We start from the raw sequence: 15,535 nt of genomic DNA, 5'->3' as shown, positions 1-15,535 counted from the left end.
ATGCGAGTCCAGTGTCTAACCACTGCGCCACCCCGCTCGGTAACTGCAACTGCTTGCAAGTCTGTAACGAGAGGGAGATCAGATGAGGGGTGCACGTCACGGACAAAAACCGCAACACCACCCTTTGCCCTTTGCCCCGTCTGATCATCTTTTCGAAATACGGTATAGCCCCGTAAAGAAGGAGCATCAGTGGCCCGAAAATGTGTCTCTTGGAGACATAAGCACAAAGGGCACTCTCGTACAAGGAGTTGTAATTCGGCCACATGCGTCCTGAACCCATTCAGGTTCCACTGTAATATGGGAGCCAGTGATCAGAGTGGCTGAACTTTCACCCTGCCTCTGGGCTTTGGAGGAGAGCCTGTACTGGCCGGAGATTTATTCCTGGGGCGAGAAGGTCGCCCCCGGTCGATATCAATGTCCATCAGCTCCGATGACGACCCACGGGAGATGTCAGACAGTACGATGGCCTCGTCATCGGACCGACCCTGACTAGTCTCCTCAGGTGTCAAAACTTTCACCTTCGGCGTCTTTGTCTTGGAGGGCTTAGAATGCAGAGCTTTGTCAACAGGTGGAGCTTTGCTCGCCTGGGCAGAAGGCGCCATAGGAGAAGAGGCAGGAAGTACCCCAATGTCAGCAACCACAGCCTTGTCCGACGTTGCGGGGAGAGCCGCAGGTTCCAAAACAACCGCAGCAGCACAAGTGCACTGGCAAACGCAGGTATTAGTGCTAACACTAGCAACCTCTGTTTGCGTAGCAACAGTGGCCAATTGTACAGTGTTTTTCAGAGCGGAAGCGAAAGATGTTGTAAACACAGGAGGTTGCATGGCCTTAAAGAGCTTCTTGGCCTCACCATAGGGGATGCGCTTAGATGTTTTAATCTCCTGTATCTTCCGTTCTTCGAGATAGATGGGGCAAACCCGGCTCCAGACAGGGTGACTCCCAGAGCAATTCACGCACTTCACAGGCGATGAACAATCGGCTCCTTCATGGGCAGGCTGACCACATTTACCACAAGTGGCTATCCCATTGCACCGCAACGTAGTATGCCCAAAGCGCTGACATTTAAAACAACGCATTGGGTTGGGGAAATATGGCCTTACTGGTAAACGTAAGAACCCCGCTTTGACATGCTCTGGGAGTCTCGGGCAACTGAACGTGAGAATAAACGAGTCGGATTTGACGAGGTCCCCATCGACTCGTTTCATAATATGCTGCACGTCAACAATACCTTCATCAGCCCACTCAGATTTTAACTCGTCTGTGGGGATATCCACCAAGTCCCTGCATGTCACAACACCCTTACTATAGTTCAGAGTGGAGTGGAGCTCGGTCTCGATAGCGTACTCTCCGCGACAGGTTGCTTTCTGAAGAGAAGTGACTTGACGGGAACTAGAAGTCTCTACTAACAGAGTCCCATTGCGCAGTCGCTTCACAGATTTCATTGTTCCTGCAATTCCCTCAAGACCCTTGTGGATGTAAAATGGAGAAACCCTTTCAAAGCTACCCTCCTTCCGTTTAATAGTCAAAAACACATTCTGATTATCAGCATGTGCTCTGTTACGACAGTCTGATAAATCTCGATCAACACCAGGCGCTAGAGGACTCGCAGCACGAAGTCGCTTCTTCGATTGGGTGTGTTTTCCTACCAGTGGCCCACCAAAGCCACTGGTAGGGGGAAATGTAGAGGTCGAAGGGTCCATTGCGGTCCCACGAGCAGCTAGGAACTAAAGGTCCGCTCAGACAGAGCCCCGCGTGCCTGAGTAAGCCTTATACAACTGGGGTGCGGCAGGTGCCCCAGAGGTTGCCCGCTTGCGACTGTTCCACCCCTACAGCCATGCATCTCATAGGCGCGGAGCACACCGGAAGATTGAGGGGTTTTTATAGAGGTTGTCCTTCCTCGCAATCCAGGCGGTCAAGCCAAGATTACCATTACCCGCAGCACACAACATTCCACCGCCGCGTCATACGGTGGTCGCTGAAGCAGTCCGGGGGTTACGGTGACAGGAGACTGGCAGCGCTGACCAGTCCCCAGCTCAGGACCCCGGGGTCGCCAAGCCCGTACTCAGCAAAGGAATGCTGAGCCCCTGGGGGCGCTTGTGCTCTCAAACAATGGTGTGTCTAACACCTTGGATAGGTTTAGTGTTATGATCTAATTGTAGCAGAAATTTAAGTACTTCATTTGCAAAATGGATGTGTGATTCTCATGTGTGTGTGTGTGTGTGTGTGTGTGTGTGTGTGTGTGTGTGTGTGTGTTGTACACTACTGGCCATTAAAATTGCTACACCACGAAGGTGACGTGCTAAAGACGCGAAATTTAACCGACAGGAAGAAGATGCTGTGATATGCAAATGATTAGCTTTTCAGAGCATTCACACAAAGTTAGCGCCGGGGGCGACACCTACAACGTGCTGACATGAGGAAAGTTTCCAACCGATTTCTCATACACAAACAGCAGTTGACCGCCGTTGCCTGGTGAAACGTTGTTGTGATGTTTCTTGTAAGGAGGAGAAATGGGTACCATCACGTTTCAGACTTTGATAAAGGTCGGATTGTAGCCTATCGCGATTGCGGTTTATCGTATCGCGAATTTGCCGCTCCCGTTGGTCGAGATCCAATGACTGTTAGTAGAATATGGAATCGGTGGGTTCAGGAGGGTAATACGGAACGCCGTGCTGCATCCCAACGGCCTCGTATAAGTAGCAGTCGAGATGAGAGGCATCTTATCCGCATGGCTGTAACGGATCGTGCAGCCACGTCTCGATCCCTGACTCAGCAGATGGGGACGTTTGCAAAACAACAACCATCTGCACGAACAGTTCGACGACGTTTGCAGCAGCATGGACTATCAGCTCGGAGACCATGGCTGCGGTTACCCTTGACGCTGCATCACAGACAGGAGCGCCAGCAATTGTGTACTCAACGACGAACCTGGGTGCACGAATGGAAACTCGTCATTTTTTCGGATGAATCCAGGTTCTGTTTGCAGCATCATGATGGCCGCATCCGTGTTTGGCGACAATGCGGTGAACGCACATTGGAAGCGTGTATTCGTCATCGCCATACTGGCGTATCACCCGGCGTGATGGTATGGGGTGCCATTGGTTACACGTCTCGGTCACCTCTTGTTCGCATTGACGGCACTTTGAACACTGTACGTTACATTTCAGATGTGTTACGACCCGTGTCTCTACCCTTCATTCGATCCCTGCGAAACCCTGCATTTCAGCAGGACAATTCCCGACCTCATGTTGCACGTCATGTATGGGCGTTTCTGGATACAGAAAATGTTCGAGTGCTGCCCTGACCAGCGCGTTCTCCAGATCTCTCACCAATTGAAAACGACTGGTCAATGGTGGCCGAGCAACTGGTTCGTCACAATACGCCAGTCACTACTCTTGATGAACTGAGGTATTGTGTTGAAGCTGAATGGACAGCTGTACCTGTACACGCCATCCAAGTCTGTCTGACTCAATGCCCAGGCGTATGAAGGCCGTTATTACGGCCAGAGGTGGTTTTTCTGGGTACTGATTTCTCAGGAGCTATGTAGCCAAACTGTGTGAAAATGTAATCACATGTCAGTTCTAGTATAATGTATCTGTCCAATGAATACCCGTTTATCATATACATTTCTTCTTGGTGTAGCAATTTTAATGGTCAGTAGTGTATTAGAATCCACTGTTTATGACTGGTGGCTTCTTAACTACTATTTCTGTGTGTAATTAGAGCAATGAGTTATTTTCCATGAGTTGTGGTAAGGGTGTGTGTATTGAACCATCATCTGTGAATGGTTCAAGTGCCAAGGCTGTACGATAATTATCAGTTTGGTTTCACAGCGGTGGTTGTAGGACAGTTTTGAGTAGTGTTGTGAACTATGAGCTTACAGCAACACCTCATAAAAGTGAATCGATGTTTTCTTTTGTGTCTAAGGTACTTGGATTATCAGCTTAAAGTCTGTCGCCATACTGCGCCAGAGAGAAACTTTCAGGGTGTATAGCAGATTCTGTAGGATAATTTCCACAGTCCAGTGCATGAGGAATGTTGTGTTCAAATCTCTGCCAGCCAGCAGCAATGGCACACCAAGCATGTGAGAGGTGGACATGCATCTCTTAGCATAGTCGATGCGTGTCTGGGCTTCTCCCAACCGTCGAACGCATGTAGACACGATGTCCTGGATTGCATGTTTCCTGCCATGCCTGTAGTCAGTGGAAGGTGCAGACAGGGATTGCCAGAGAGTTTTAAGAGAGCTTTTTTTTTTTTTGCAAAAATTGCAATATTCTGTGTAGTCAATCAATTTGATGAGATATTTCCCACCATTAATGCAAATGGGGTGTAGCAATTAATGAAAAGTGCCTCAATATTTCTGAGGAACTGATGGGTTGTCGGGGTAATGCAGCAAAGATTTTCGTCTAATTGCACCAGTACCCACCAATAGAATGTAAGGTGACGTCATAAGAGTAGAGGTACTGCAATTGAAGTATTTTCCACCAAGTTTTTACATCAAAAGCGGAGCAGGGTTTTTGGGAGGGGAGGGAGCAGGTGCTCAGAACTGAATTTGGGCGGGGGGGGGGGGGGGGGAGGGAGATGACAATCCCTTTTTCCAGAGGAGGAGAGGGATTAGAGGGTTTGGGGTTCTCAGAAAGACAGATTGTCCCCTGGGGGAGTAATAAATCTATTAGCATAATAATAGGTACCCCATCCAGCATAAAAATAGGTTAAGGGATTATGTCATCAAGTTAATTAATCAACATATCAATTTGATATCAAAAATGGCACATAAGACTTCTTGCCGCGCTACTTATGTTTGCTGATGAATGCTCAGATGTTTTCTGATTATTTTCCTATCGTTCTTGTTAAGCAAAAATGTTTTTGTACCTTGCTGAAATATGTGGTCGATATCTGTAATCTGTCATCCCGTAATAGCCTGGCAGTCCTAATTAGTGACTCTAAGGTCATTAAACCGAAAATTTACTACAGAAATTTCTCCAAGAGGTTTAAAGGTGATAGGTGGATATCACAGTTATAGACGTTCATTCGTAGATCGAGCTGAGAATGCGACAGCGTACTCGATATCGGTTCATAGAATAAGATTTTAATGGAGATGATGCATTTCCTGTTACGTGGCTGGTAGGAGAGCTATTTAATGAAATTAATGGCAAAGGGATATTAGTTGACAGATTAATAAGTGCTACTTTGATCTCTTAAGACTTTCTACATTCCACTTTTATCAGATTTTTGGAAATCCACCTCCTACGCCTAAGTAATAATTACATTTATTGTCATGATTACAGACATGAGCATATCTGTTTCAAAGTTTAGTAACGAGCATATTGAGTGGACAAATTAATATAACAGACCCATTTATAACAGATAAATGGTTGCCACGTAACTATGGAAAATGGGTGCATTGATTTAAAATACAATATGTTTTAATAACATTAAGACACACACAGACCCACATGCGCAGAGCCACACATCAGTTTTACAAATACCCATACCTCAAAACAGCTATTTATCCTTTAAACTCTCGCGCTTTCATGATTTTTACAGTGGAGTATTTGTCAATGCGGAATCTAACGATCCGTCGGGGATTACTTTCACATGGAGTTGGGTTCTCATGTAGTTGCTGTTCGTTCTCGATGAGTATGTGTCAGTGAGTGTGGGCGGACAACTATTCGTGAGTTTATTTACAGCCTGCTTTCAAAAATTTCCGTTCAGTATCTCTTTCACCAACCGACGTTGGTGACCAACGCAAACGGGTGTGCCGTGGAGAAAATGCCCTCGACATTACGCTTCCCTCATTATTGCGCGGCATATAACAACGGCAGGTTTCTCGATACACTGGCAGCAATGAATTGCTGGAGACTGCAGCAACGGAAAGGTTGCTGCTGCACTGGCAAATACGGTGTTCTTCCAGCTAAGTGCTGGTTGTGGCCAACCTCGTTGCTTGCAGGGAGAACTGCAAACTGAAAATCGCTGATTTCGTCCTTAAATTATACTGTATCTACTACCGGCGTCAACAAACTAGGCAATTAAAGAAGTTTACTAGTTTTTCTGAATATGCTCCTCAGTCATGCATAATTAATTGCTTAACGTTGAATGCTTAATTACTAAGAGCTATATCTAGCTTTTATTCACATTGAAAGACATGTCATCCAATACTTATCCATTCTCCCATGATAAAATACTAGTCTCATTAGCTTACGCAGGTGATGGTACTTTAAAGATCGGGTGCAGCCAAAAGAAGTTCCCTTTTACTGTTGCACAAGAAATGTGCTTGATTCTTAAGATTGTTTCCTAATAACGTTAACAATTTAGGGAAAATTTATGTAATGCAAAACACTAACACAAATAATATTAGTATCATACCTTCGAACCTCCCGAGAAGACTGTTCTCATCTTTATAATCAAACTGGTACTCATAAACAGGTATTTCTGACGACTGGTTCACCCAAGTTCGGACCACCATGTCCACAGGCTCAATGTAGTAAAGGTCGCTGATTAGCTGGAATATAAAAACGTGTACTGTTTAATATAGAGTAATTAGTCTACGACTAAAATAGAACTATGGGATCGTTATCCTTCCGTTAAACGGAAGGCCACATTGTGGCAGCATACACTTACGTTGCACATTAACAAATAATAAGAAAAGCATGGCTGGGTACGTACTGGGAGATGAAGCAGCTTGCACAGCATAGAGTAGCATGGGGAGCTGCATCAAACCAGTCTCAGGACTGAAGACCGCAACAACAACAACAACAAGAAAAGAACATGGGCTCAAATAAGACAGACAGTCTTGACTAATATTTTGTTTGAAATTCAACTGTGCTTCGCTTTCACACGCGTGCGTCGAAGACATATGTGCCATACTCAAGCAAATAACATTGGGGATGATACAGGAATCCCATATATGTGTCCTCGACAAGGTCCTAGAAGAAGTGGTTTTCAGCTATCATTTTTCTGCCTGTTATGGAATTTCATGTATTTATCAGTATAAGGCCTTCAAATTGATGGGAGAAGGTGCAGTGCGTAAGTACGGATTGAGACGTCTGGTGAATTTCTACAAGACACTGTGAAATTTTGACAAGGGGCATGACTGCTGGTAAGATGGACTCTTGTACTAGTTTAGCTACAACTTACAGATGCAATGGGCTAATGTTTGATCGTGTCGCTCTCATTGTCGGATAACAGTGCATAGTATTTAGAGGAAATGGGTAAAGACTTCAATAGAGTAGTGATAAAATCTTTTTATTTGGGCAAGTGGTCTGGAGTCCAAGTGCAGCCCATGTTGAAAGATGTACCAGCGCACAAAATCATTTGTGGGTGTTACGGGACACACGAAGTTTTACTTGGTCGTAGGGGCGCTGCAGGTTTTTCATATTCCAGTTGCCAGTCTGTGGCATTATGCTAGGCGTTTGCAGTGTAATGACAGAAAATACCATCGCATTAAGAGCCTTAGGCGTCAAATGTGAACAGGTGCGTAGTATCTTCAGGAAAACTATGCACATTGTCGGTTTGCGTACCAAGCGAAGCAAGCCGCCGCTTATTAGACACCGCGTGGTATACCAAGGCTGAGAGGCAGCTCCAGAGTACAAGATATGTTTGTAGTGTGTATCAGAATTAGTAGCGGGAACTGAAACGGGTGAAAGAGTACGAGGGAAAAGGAGGGAGGAAGAGAGCGCCAAATAATAAGTCGCTTGCGTCAAACATGTCCTTGAGCTAACCTTGCCTTTGCATATGAAGAAAGTAGGTGCTTAATAGTTCCGTGTTTGTCAAGCTCACCCCAAAAACGCCAACGGAAACTTTTCACTTTTGGAAAAGATTTTACTTATGTGTTTAGCACCTGATTTATTCATGTCAAATAGCTCCACAAACGGAGCAAGTCAGTAACGTATTGGTTCAACTCTGGTTGTTACGCAGGCAGTTACTCGGCATTGATTGTCAGAGTTGTTGGATGACATCCTTAGGGATATCATGCCATATTCTGTCCAACTGGCGCGTTAGATAGTAATAATCCCAAACTGGTTGGAGGACCCTGCCCATAAGGTGTTAGATGTTTACGCCTCATCATAGCACAGGGAAATCAAAGGCTTGACCGCTCTATAAAGTGGCTCAGATGATGATCAGCAGGCGCAGGTTCTTAAAAATGGGACAGTGCAGCAGACGACTCCTGCATATTGTCAGGCTGACCCAACGACATCGTCGATTACTGTCATTGCAGTGGGTACGCGATCATCGAGATTAGATCAAAGGAAATTTACAGCCTGGTCGGATAAATCACATTTTTGTTACATAAGGTCGATGGTCGTATCAGGATACGCCTTCTTCTAGGCTAGCAGCTGCTCGGAATATGGACCGTCCCTCGGACAAAGGCCAGTGGGAGCAGTATTATGCTTGGATAGCTCAGTTGGTAAAGCACTTGCCCGCGAAAGGCGAAGGTGCCGAGTTCGAGTCTCGGTCCGGCACACAGGTTTAAATCTGCTAGGAAGTTTCATATCAGCGCACACTCCGCTGCAGAGTGAAACTCCCATTCTGGAAACATTCTTATGGGGTATACTTACCTATCTGTTCAAAATGGTTCAAATGGCTCTGAGCACCATGGGACTTAACATCTGAGGTCATCAGTCCCCTAGAACTTAGAACTACTTAAACCTAACTAACCTAAGGACATCACACATCTCCATGCCCGAGGCAGGATTCCAACCTGCGACCGTAGCGGTCGAGCGGTTCCAGACTGAAGCGCCTAGAACCGCTCGGCCACACCTGCCGGCTTACCTATCCGTGTCACGAGGCCTAAGTCGTTCAGCAGTGGTTGGAGGGGATCGATAGTGAACTCAAGTCTTGGCCACCAGATTAGCCTGATGTGAACCAGGTGGGATGTTATCGGGACGTTATCGGGCACCAGCTCCGCAAACAAATCACCGGTCCACAATTTACCCGTATGTGATCATCCAGTATCGCATACCTCAGAGACTTTACAAGGAATTGTCGAATCCATGCCATTCAAAATCGGTGCTGTATTGCGTTCCAAAGGCTGATCAACACGCTATAAAGCGGAGGATCATAATGTTTTGGGTTATCATCAGTGGCCGAGGGCACAATGGCGAAGACTGTGAGCTGTGATCTATGTGCCTGAGCTGCTGTTTACGTCGTGTAGAATAACCACGTTCTTGAACTGAGCTTAAGTGTTCGGAGGTGAGCATCGAAAAAACTCCTTTGGAATAGAAAAGGTTCTCTTACATTATACTTCAGAACGATATAACTAATTGGAAAACAGTGAACAAGGACGATTATAACATTTCAAAATACTAAAATACTCTCCGGTGGGATCCGTCCGGATAGTCATAAATTTTACACACTCAGAATCACAATCCACTTGTATTTGGATAATACTTTCCATCGACTCACATCAGTAACTGTTGTTGTTGTGGTCTTCAGTCCTGAGACTGGTTTGATGCAGCTCTCCATGCTACTGTAACCTGTGCAAGCTTCTTCATCTCCCAGTACCTACTGCAACCTACATCCTTCTGAATCTGCTTAGTGTATTCATCTCTTGGTCTCCCTCTACGGTTTTTACTCTCCACGCTGATCTCCAATACTAAATTTGTGATCCCTTGATGCCTCAACACGTCCTACCAACCGATCCCTTCTTCTAGTCAAGTTGTGCCACAAACTTCTCTTCTCCCCAGTCCTATTCAATACTTCCTGATTAGTTACGTCATCTACCCATCTAATCTTCAGCATTCTTCTGTAGCACCACATTTCAAAAGCTTCTATTCTCTTCTTGTCCAAACTATTTATCGTCCATGTTCCACTTCCATACATGGCTACACTCCATACAAATACTTTCAGAAATGACTTCCTGACACTTAAATCTATAATTGGTGTTAACAAATTTCTCTGCTTCAGAAACGCTTTCCTTGCCATTGCCAGTCTACATTTTATATCGTCTCTACTTCGATCATCATCAGTTATTTTGCTCCCCAAATAGCAATATTCCTTTACTACTTTCAGTGTCTCATTTCCTAATCTAATTCCCTCAGCATCACCCGACTTAATTCGATTACATTCCATTATCCTCGTTTTGCTTTTGTTGATGTTCATCTTATACCCTCCTTTCAAGACACTATCCATTCCATTCAACTGCTCTTCCAAGTCCTTCGCTGTCTCTGACAGAATTACAATGTCATCGGCTAACCTCAAAGTTTTTATTTCTTCTCCATGGATTTTAATACCTACTCCGAATTTTTCTTTTGTTTCCTTCACTGCTTGCTCAATATACAGATTGAATAACATAGGGGAGAGACTACAACCCTGTCTCACTCCCTTCCCAACCGCTGCTTCCCTTTCATGCCCCTCGACTGTTATAACTGCCATCTGGTTTCTGTACAAATTGTAAGTAGCCTTTCACTCCCTGTATTTTACCCCAGCCACCTTCAGAATTTGAAAGAGCGTATGCCAGTCAACATTGTCAAAAGCTTTCTGTAAGTCTACAAATGCTAGAAACGTAGGTTTGCCTTTCCTTAATATAGCTTCTAAGATAAGCCGTAGGGTCAGTATTGCCTCACGTGTTCCAACATTTCTACGGAATCCAAACTGATCTTCCCCGAGGTCGGCTTCTACCAGATTTTCCATTCGGCTGTAAAGAATTCGCGTTAGTATTTTGCAGCCGTGACTTACTAAACTGATAGTTCGGTAATTTTCACATTTGTCAACACCTGCTTTCTTTGGGATTGGAATTAATATATTCTTCTTGAAGTCTGAGGGTATTTCGCCTGTTTCATACATCTTGCTCACCAGATGGTAGAGTTTCGTCAGGACTGTCTCTCCCAAGGCTGTCAGTAGTTCTAATGGAATGTTGTCTACTCCCGGGGCCTTGTTTCGACTCAGGTCTTTCAGCGCTCTGTCAAACTCTTCACGCAGTATCATATCTCCCATTTCATCTTCATCTACCTCCTCTTCCATTTCCATAATATTGTCCTCAAGTACATCGCCCTTGTATAGACCCTCTATACACTACTTCCACCTTTCAGCTTTCCCTTACATCTCCAATATAACACGTCCATAAAGAAGACTCGTCGTACCTCTAGATCCGTTACCCTTACGCCACACAGAGCGCGTTCAATTGTGTCTGTGCACGATCTGCACTGCTGAAGTATCGTTTACAGCTAGTTACTGTCACCTACATTGAAATAGGATTGCAAGGCGCATCCGAAATTTCTTCTACAAACCCACTACCACAACAGTAAGAGTACAAGCGTCATATATCAGAGTTTAACGCGACAGAGACCTTTGGTCGTGTATTGCATGCGAACGTACAGCATCTAACATGAAAATGCATTGTTTGCATCTAACTACGTATGACTATTTGGAAGCATTATAGCAAGACACGTCCTATATTATCTCGATTGCTCCACGGTAACACTCTTATGCCAGAGTTTTACGACCGGCCGAAATAATAATCCTTAAGGATCCCATTGTGGACAGTCGTTCGTAGACTTTGATGCTCTTGACAGGAATAAAAAGTCTGCATCAGCAAACAGCCCTTGCTGTTATCTTCTGGGCATTTTCTTTCCTAGTAGCTGTGCATAAGACGATAACTTATCAAAATTTGAGGATAGAAGTGATAATATAATTACCACTCTATCCACGAAATATATTAAAAATGAAATCTTCTGATTGCCGTTAATCGAGAGAAAGGCCTGCAGTGAATGTTAACTTGAAAGTAGTCGCCTTAAGAGAGAAAACAAAGCAATTACTTCTTAAAACTTCGAAGCAATAAATAATTGTTTCTCTGAATTAAAATGTAAGACAGCAACGCTTCTGTACTGCAAGATGCTTTTTCGTATGAGCTTTCGTCTTCATCTCTAGTGTGGCTGCCAAATGAAAGGTGGGCATACGTTTCGTCTGCAAGGATAGAATGGAGCACTATGATTTAGAAGTCGCAGATGCCTATGATATGACTTTCACTATTGCTAGACAAGTTGCTGCTTAAAAGGAGCATGACGTTATTGGAAAAAAGATTAACCCTCACATTTGTTTTATGTGTGTAGACTTCCGCGGCCGGCTTCAGTTTCAGTAAAGTTCGTCTGTGTTGTTGCCACGTTACGCTGTAAAATTTTCCAATGTTTCGCTGCTATGGCAAACGATACCCTGATTGAGACTACTTACAACGTTGTCTGAGTTATTTCGATTGTTATACCACATATCACAATTCACTTTATTCGAAAATTAGTAATAGTATCGACTTTTTGAATATAAGAGTAATAACACTTTCAAAAAGCACTTAAGCGATTATTAATGTAGCAGTAATGTTAGTAGAGACCGAATGCGTGGATTGCACAGTGCAGTAGGAGTGTATTTTTTGTGTTTTTTTTTCTTCTGTTCCAACGATCCGACGAAATCCTCAAGAAATACTTCCTGGCTCTGAACAGTCGAACAATGCTTTAGGAAGGAAACAGTGTTTTAAGGTAATGGATATGCTTCAACACATCCGTTTCATTCTTCGATTTTATTTTCTCACACAATTTTAATCAAACAGCAGACTGTATTCTGAAGTTCAGCTACGCATACTGGTGGGATTGTTTGCAGATACACGTAATCACGCTATATAAGTCAGGTTTATGTTTGTCTTAAGAGCAAGGATATTTAAAATCAAATTGTTCCTGCCCGCGTCTAGGACGGCGAAGAGTGATTGCGTCTCTAGGTTCACCACAACTAATTCGATTTATTTGTTTATTTATTTTTGGTAGACGGGGTTGGCAGCAACGCTATCTGTGACAAATAGTGTAGTGTTCTGCAATAAGAAATGCAAGGGAAGACCGAATTTGAAAATCCTAGTGCCTTTAGCCAGCTAGAGGCCCTTGAGAGTGTCGGTAGCCAGAGTACTCCAAGATGTCGTATGCCTAACTATATTACAACACGGCGGAAAGCGTCTCCGGCATTTTCCAGGGAAAAAATATCCTCTGAGAATAATTTCTAAACAATATTCCTATTCAAACAGTTTGGAATGTTTGTACTATTAAGAGAGTCATAAACATTATCGCCTAAAACTCAAAATGGAACATACAACTTTATTTCTCATTTTAACGTTACGAACTAATTTTTAGTCTCACACATTATCCAACAAAACGTTTGTGATTTCCGTTAAGCGTTGCTCAACTCGTCAGAGTTATGTAAATTATGTAACGAAATCGGTACAAGATACCAAAAACTTCCCTATGTAAAATAAAAAAATATTGAATTTTAGTGACTCTAACTGTAATAATTATTTGACTGAAAATTTTTTGTTTTATACCATTTATTTATGTCCATCTTCTCAACTACAATTTTGAATCTGAGCGATATTCCTACAATGTCTCGCAGATTACAGACGATGTACGCTGCACCAGTCACAGTTTCTCCTTAGTGGTTGGACTGAAATGGATTTTACTCGGGAAAGATTCGACTACCCATTCGTAACACTAATGGCTACAGAATATCTCGAACTAACTGTACACTACAGAAACGCAGTCACATGTTTCGGGCGTGAGACATTCGTTCTCAATTTTAGACAGACAGCTATTCAGAATATGATATTGCTAGTAGAGGGAACGTGAATTTATGCAGCTAAACATTAAGTAATAAGATTTTATGAAAGACGGTAGTATAATTATAGAGATGTTTCGAGTCTCTCACCGCCACGAGGGGGTAGAAGTCCTCGCTATCGATGGGTTCGTCGCCGAAGTAGAAGCTGCGTATCTTCTGGGCGGCCTCCCGGCGGTACTGTTCATCGCCCACACGGATGTCGAGGCTGATGGAGTCGACGAAGCCGGCGTCGAAAGCTGCCATCGACTCGTTGCTTCCGAAAATGTTCTTACCTGCACAGTTGAGACCAGGACACAAATGGTTCAAATGGCTCTGAGCACTATGGGACTTAACTTCTGAGGTCATCAGTCCCCTAGAACTTAGAACTACTTAAAACTAACTAACCTGAGGACATCACACACATCCATGTCCGCGGCAGGATTCGAATCTGGGACCGTAGCAGCAGCGCGGTTCCAGACTGAAGCGCCTATAACCGCTCGGCCACCAACGGCCGGCAGACCAGGACACGGTCAACATTATTGACGTGGCAAGTTTCCCTGGTAGTCGCTTCATTCAAACAAAAACACAGAACCATTGAACTAGGGAAATATAGCTGGCTAGGCGAAAACACCACCACAATTGAAACTTCCTGGAAGATTAAAACTGTGTGCCGGACCGAGACTCGAACTCGGGACCTTTGCCTTTCGCGGGCAAGTGCTCTACCAACTGAGCACGACTCACAACCCGTCCTCACAATTTTGCTTCCGCCGGTACCTCGTCTCCTACCTTCCAAACTTCACAAAAGTTCTCCTTCGAAACTTGCAGGTCTCGAGTTCGAGTCTCGGTCCGGCACACAGTTTTAATCTGCCAGGAAGTTTCAAAATCCGCACGCTCCGCTGCAGAGCGAAAATTTCATTCTGGAAACATCCCCAAGGCTGTGGCTAAGCCATGTCTCCACAATATTCTTTCTTCCAGTAGTGCTAGTCCTGCAAGTTTCGTAGGAGATGTTCTGTGAAGTTTAGAAGGTAGGAGACGAGGTACTGGCGGAAGTACAATTGTGAGGTCGGGTGGTGAGTAGTGCTTGGGTAGCTCAGTTGGTAGGGCACTTGACCGCGAAAGGCAAAGGTTCCGAGTTCGAGTCTCGGTCCGGCACACAGTTTTAATCTTCCAGGAAGTTTCAAAATTAGCGCACACTCCGCTGCAGAGTGAAAATTTCGTTCTGGAAACCATCACAATTATGAAAAATTTGAAACATCCTAGCAGGTTAAAACTGTTTGCTAGACAGAGACTCCAGCTCGGGACCTCTGCCTTTCGCAGTCAAGTTCTCTACCGATTGAGCTGCCCAAGCACGACTAACGACCCCTTCTCACAGCTTTACTTCCATCAGTACATCTCCTATTTTGAAAAGTTTGCTCGAATTCAAATGGCTCTAAGCACTATGTGACTTAACATCTGAGGTCATCAGTCCCCTAGACTTACAATTACTTAAACCTAACTAACCTAAGGACATCACATGCTTCCATGCCCGAGGCAGGATTCGAACCTGCGACCGTAACAGCCGCGTGGTTCCTGACTGAAGCGCCTAGAACCGCTCGGCCACCGCGGCCAGCAAAAGGTTTGCCTTACATACTCAGTTACATTCATGAGACAATAGAACCATGTCTTGACAGAGGATATGGGTGAAAGAGATTGCAGGGGGTGGAACAGGAGACCGTCAGTCATCATTGAAATTCTCCCAGATGATGGGAAAAAAGCTTTATCTCCACGGTCGGTATTCATCACCATCGGTTCGTGTTTCACACGTAAGAGATATGGAACATTATTTGCTCATTTTTGTTGCAGAAATCAAAGATTTCGGTTTCACGTCTCGTCAGTGAAGAGTACATTAGATACGGATTGGGTAACAAAGGAAGGGAATGCCGGTCGTGTAGATTTCAATGGGATCATCCTGGAATTTGCGTAAAGAAATTTA

The 15,535-nt window shown here is 44.3% G+C and overlaps 1 protein-coding gene across 2 annotated transcripts in view; it reads right to left on the bottom strand.

Annotated features, from left to right (window-relative positions):
- LOC126094805 (cholinesterase 1-like) overlaps positions 1-15,535 on the bottom strand; it is a 198,564-nt gene that overhangs the window by 41,573 nt on the left and 141,456 nt on the right. For both annotated transcript variants that reach the window (XM_049909374.1, XM_049909375.1), the window contains exons 8-9: positions 13,675-13,856; positions 6,367-6,502 (exon numbers count right to left, since the gene is read on the bottom strand). In XM_049909374.1, coding sequence (XP_049765331.1) covers positions 6,367-6,502; positions 13,675-13,856 — 318 coding nt within the window. The remainder of the gene's footprint in view (positions 1-6,366; positions 6,503-13,674; positions 13,857-15,535) is intronic.

This window comes from Schistocerca cancellata, chromosome 8 (genome assembly GCF_023864275.1).
Source record: "Schistocerca cancellata isolate TAMUIC-IGC-003103 chromosome 8, iqSchCanc2.1, whole genome shotgun sequence".
NCBI classification, from domain to species: Eukaryota; Metazoa; Arthropoda; class Insecta; order Orthoptera; family Acrididae; genus Schistocerca; species Schistocerca cancellata.
The sequence above is the reverse complement of the archived record's forward strand: the minus strand, read 5'-3'. Positions and strand labels throughout refer to the sequence as shown.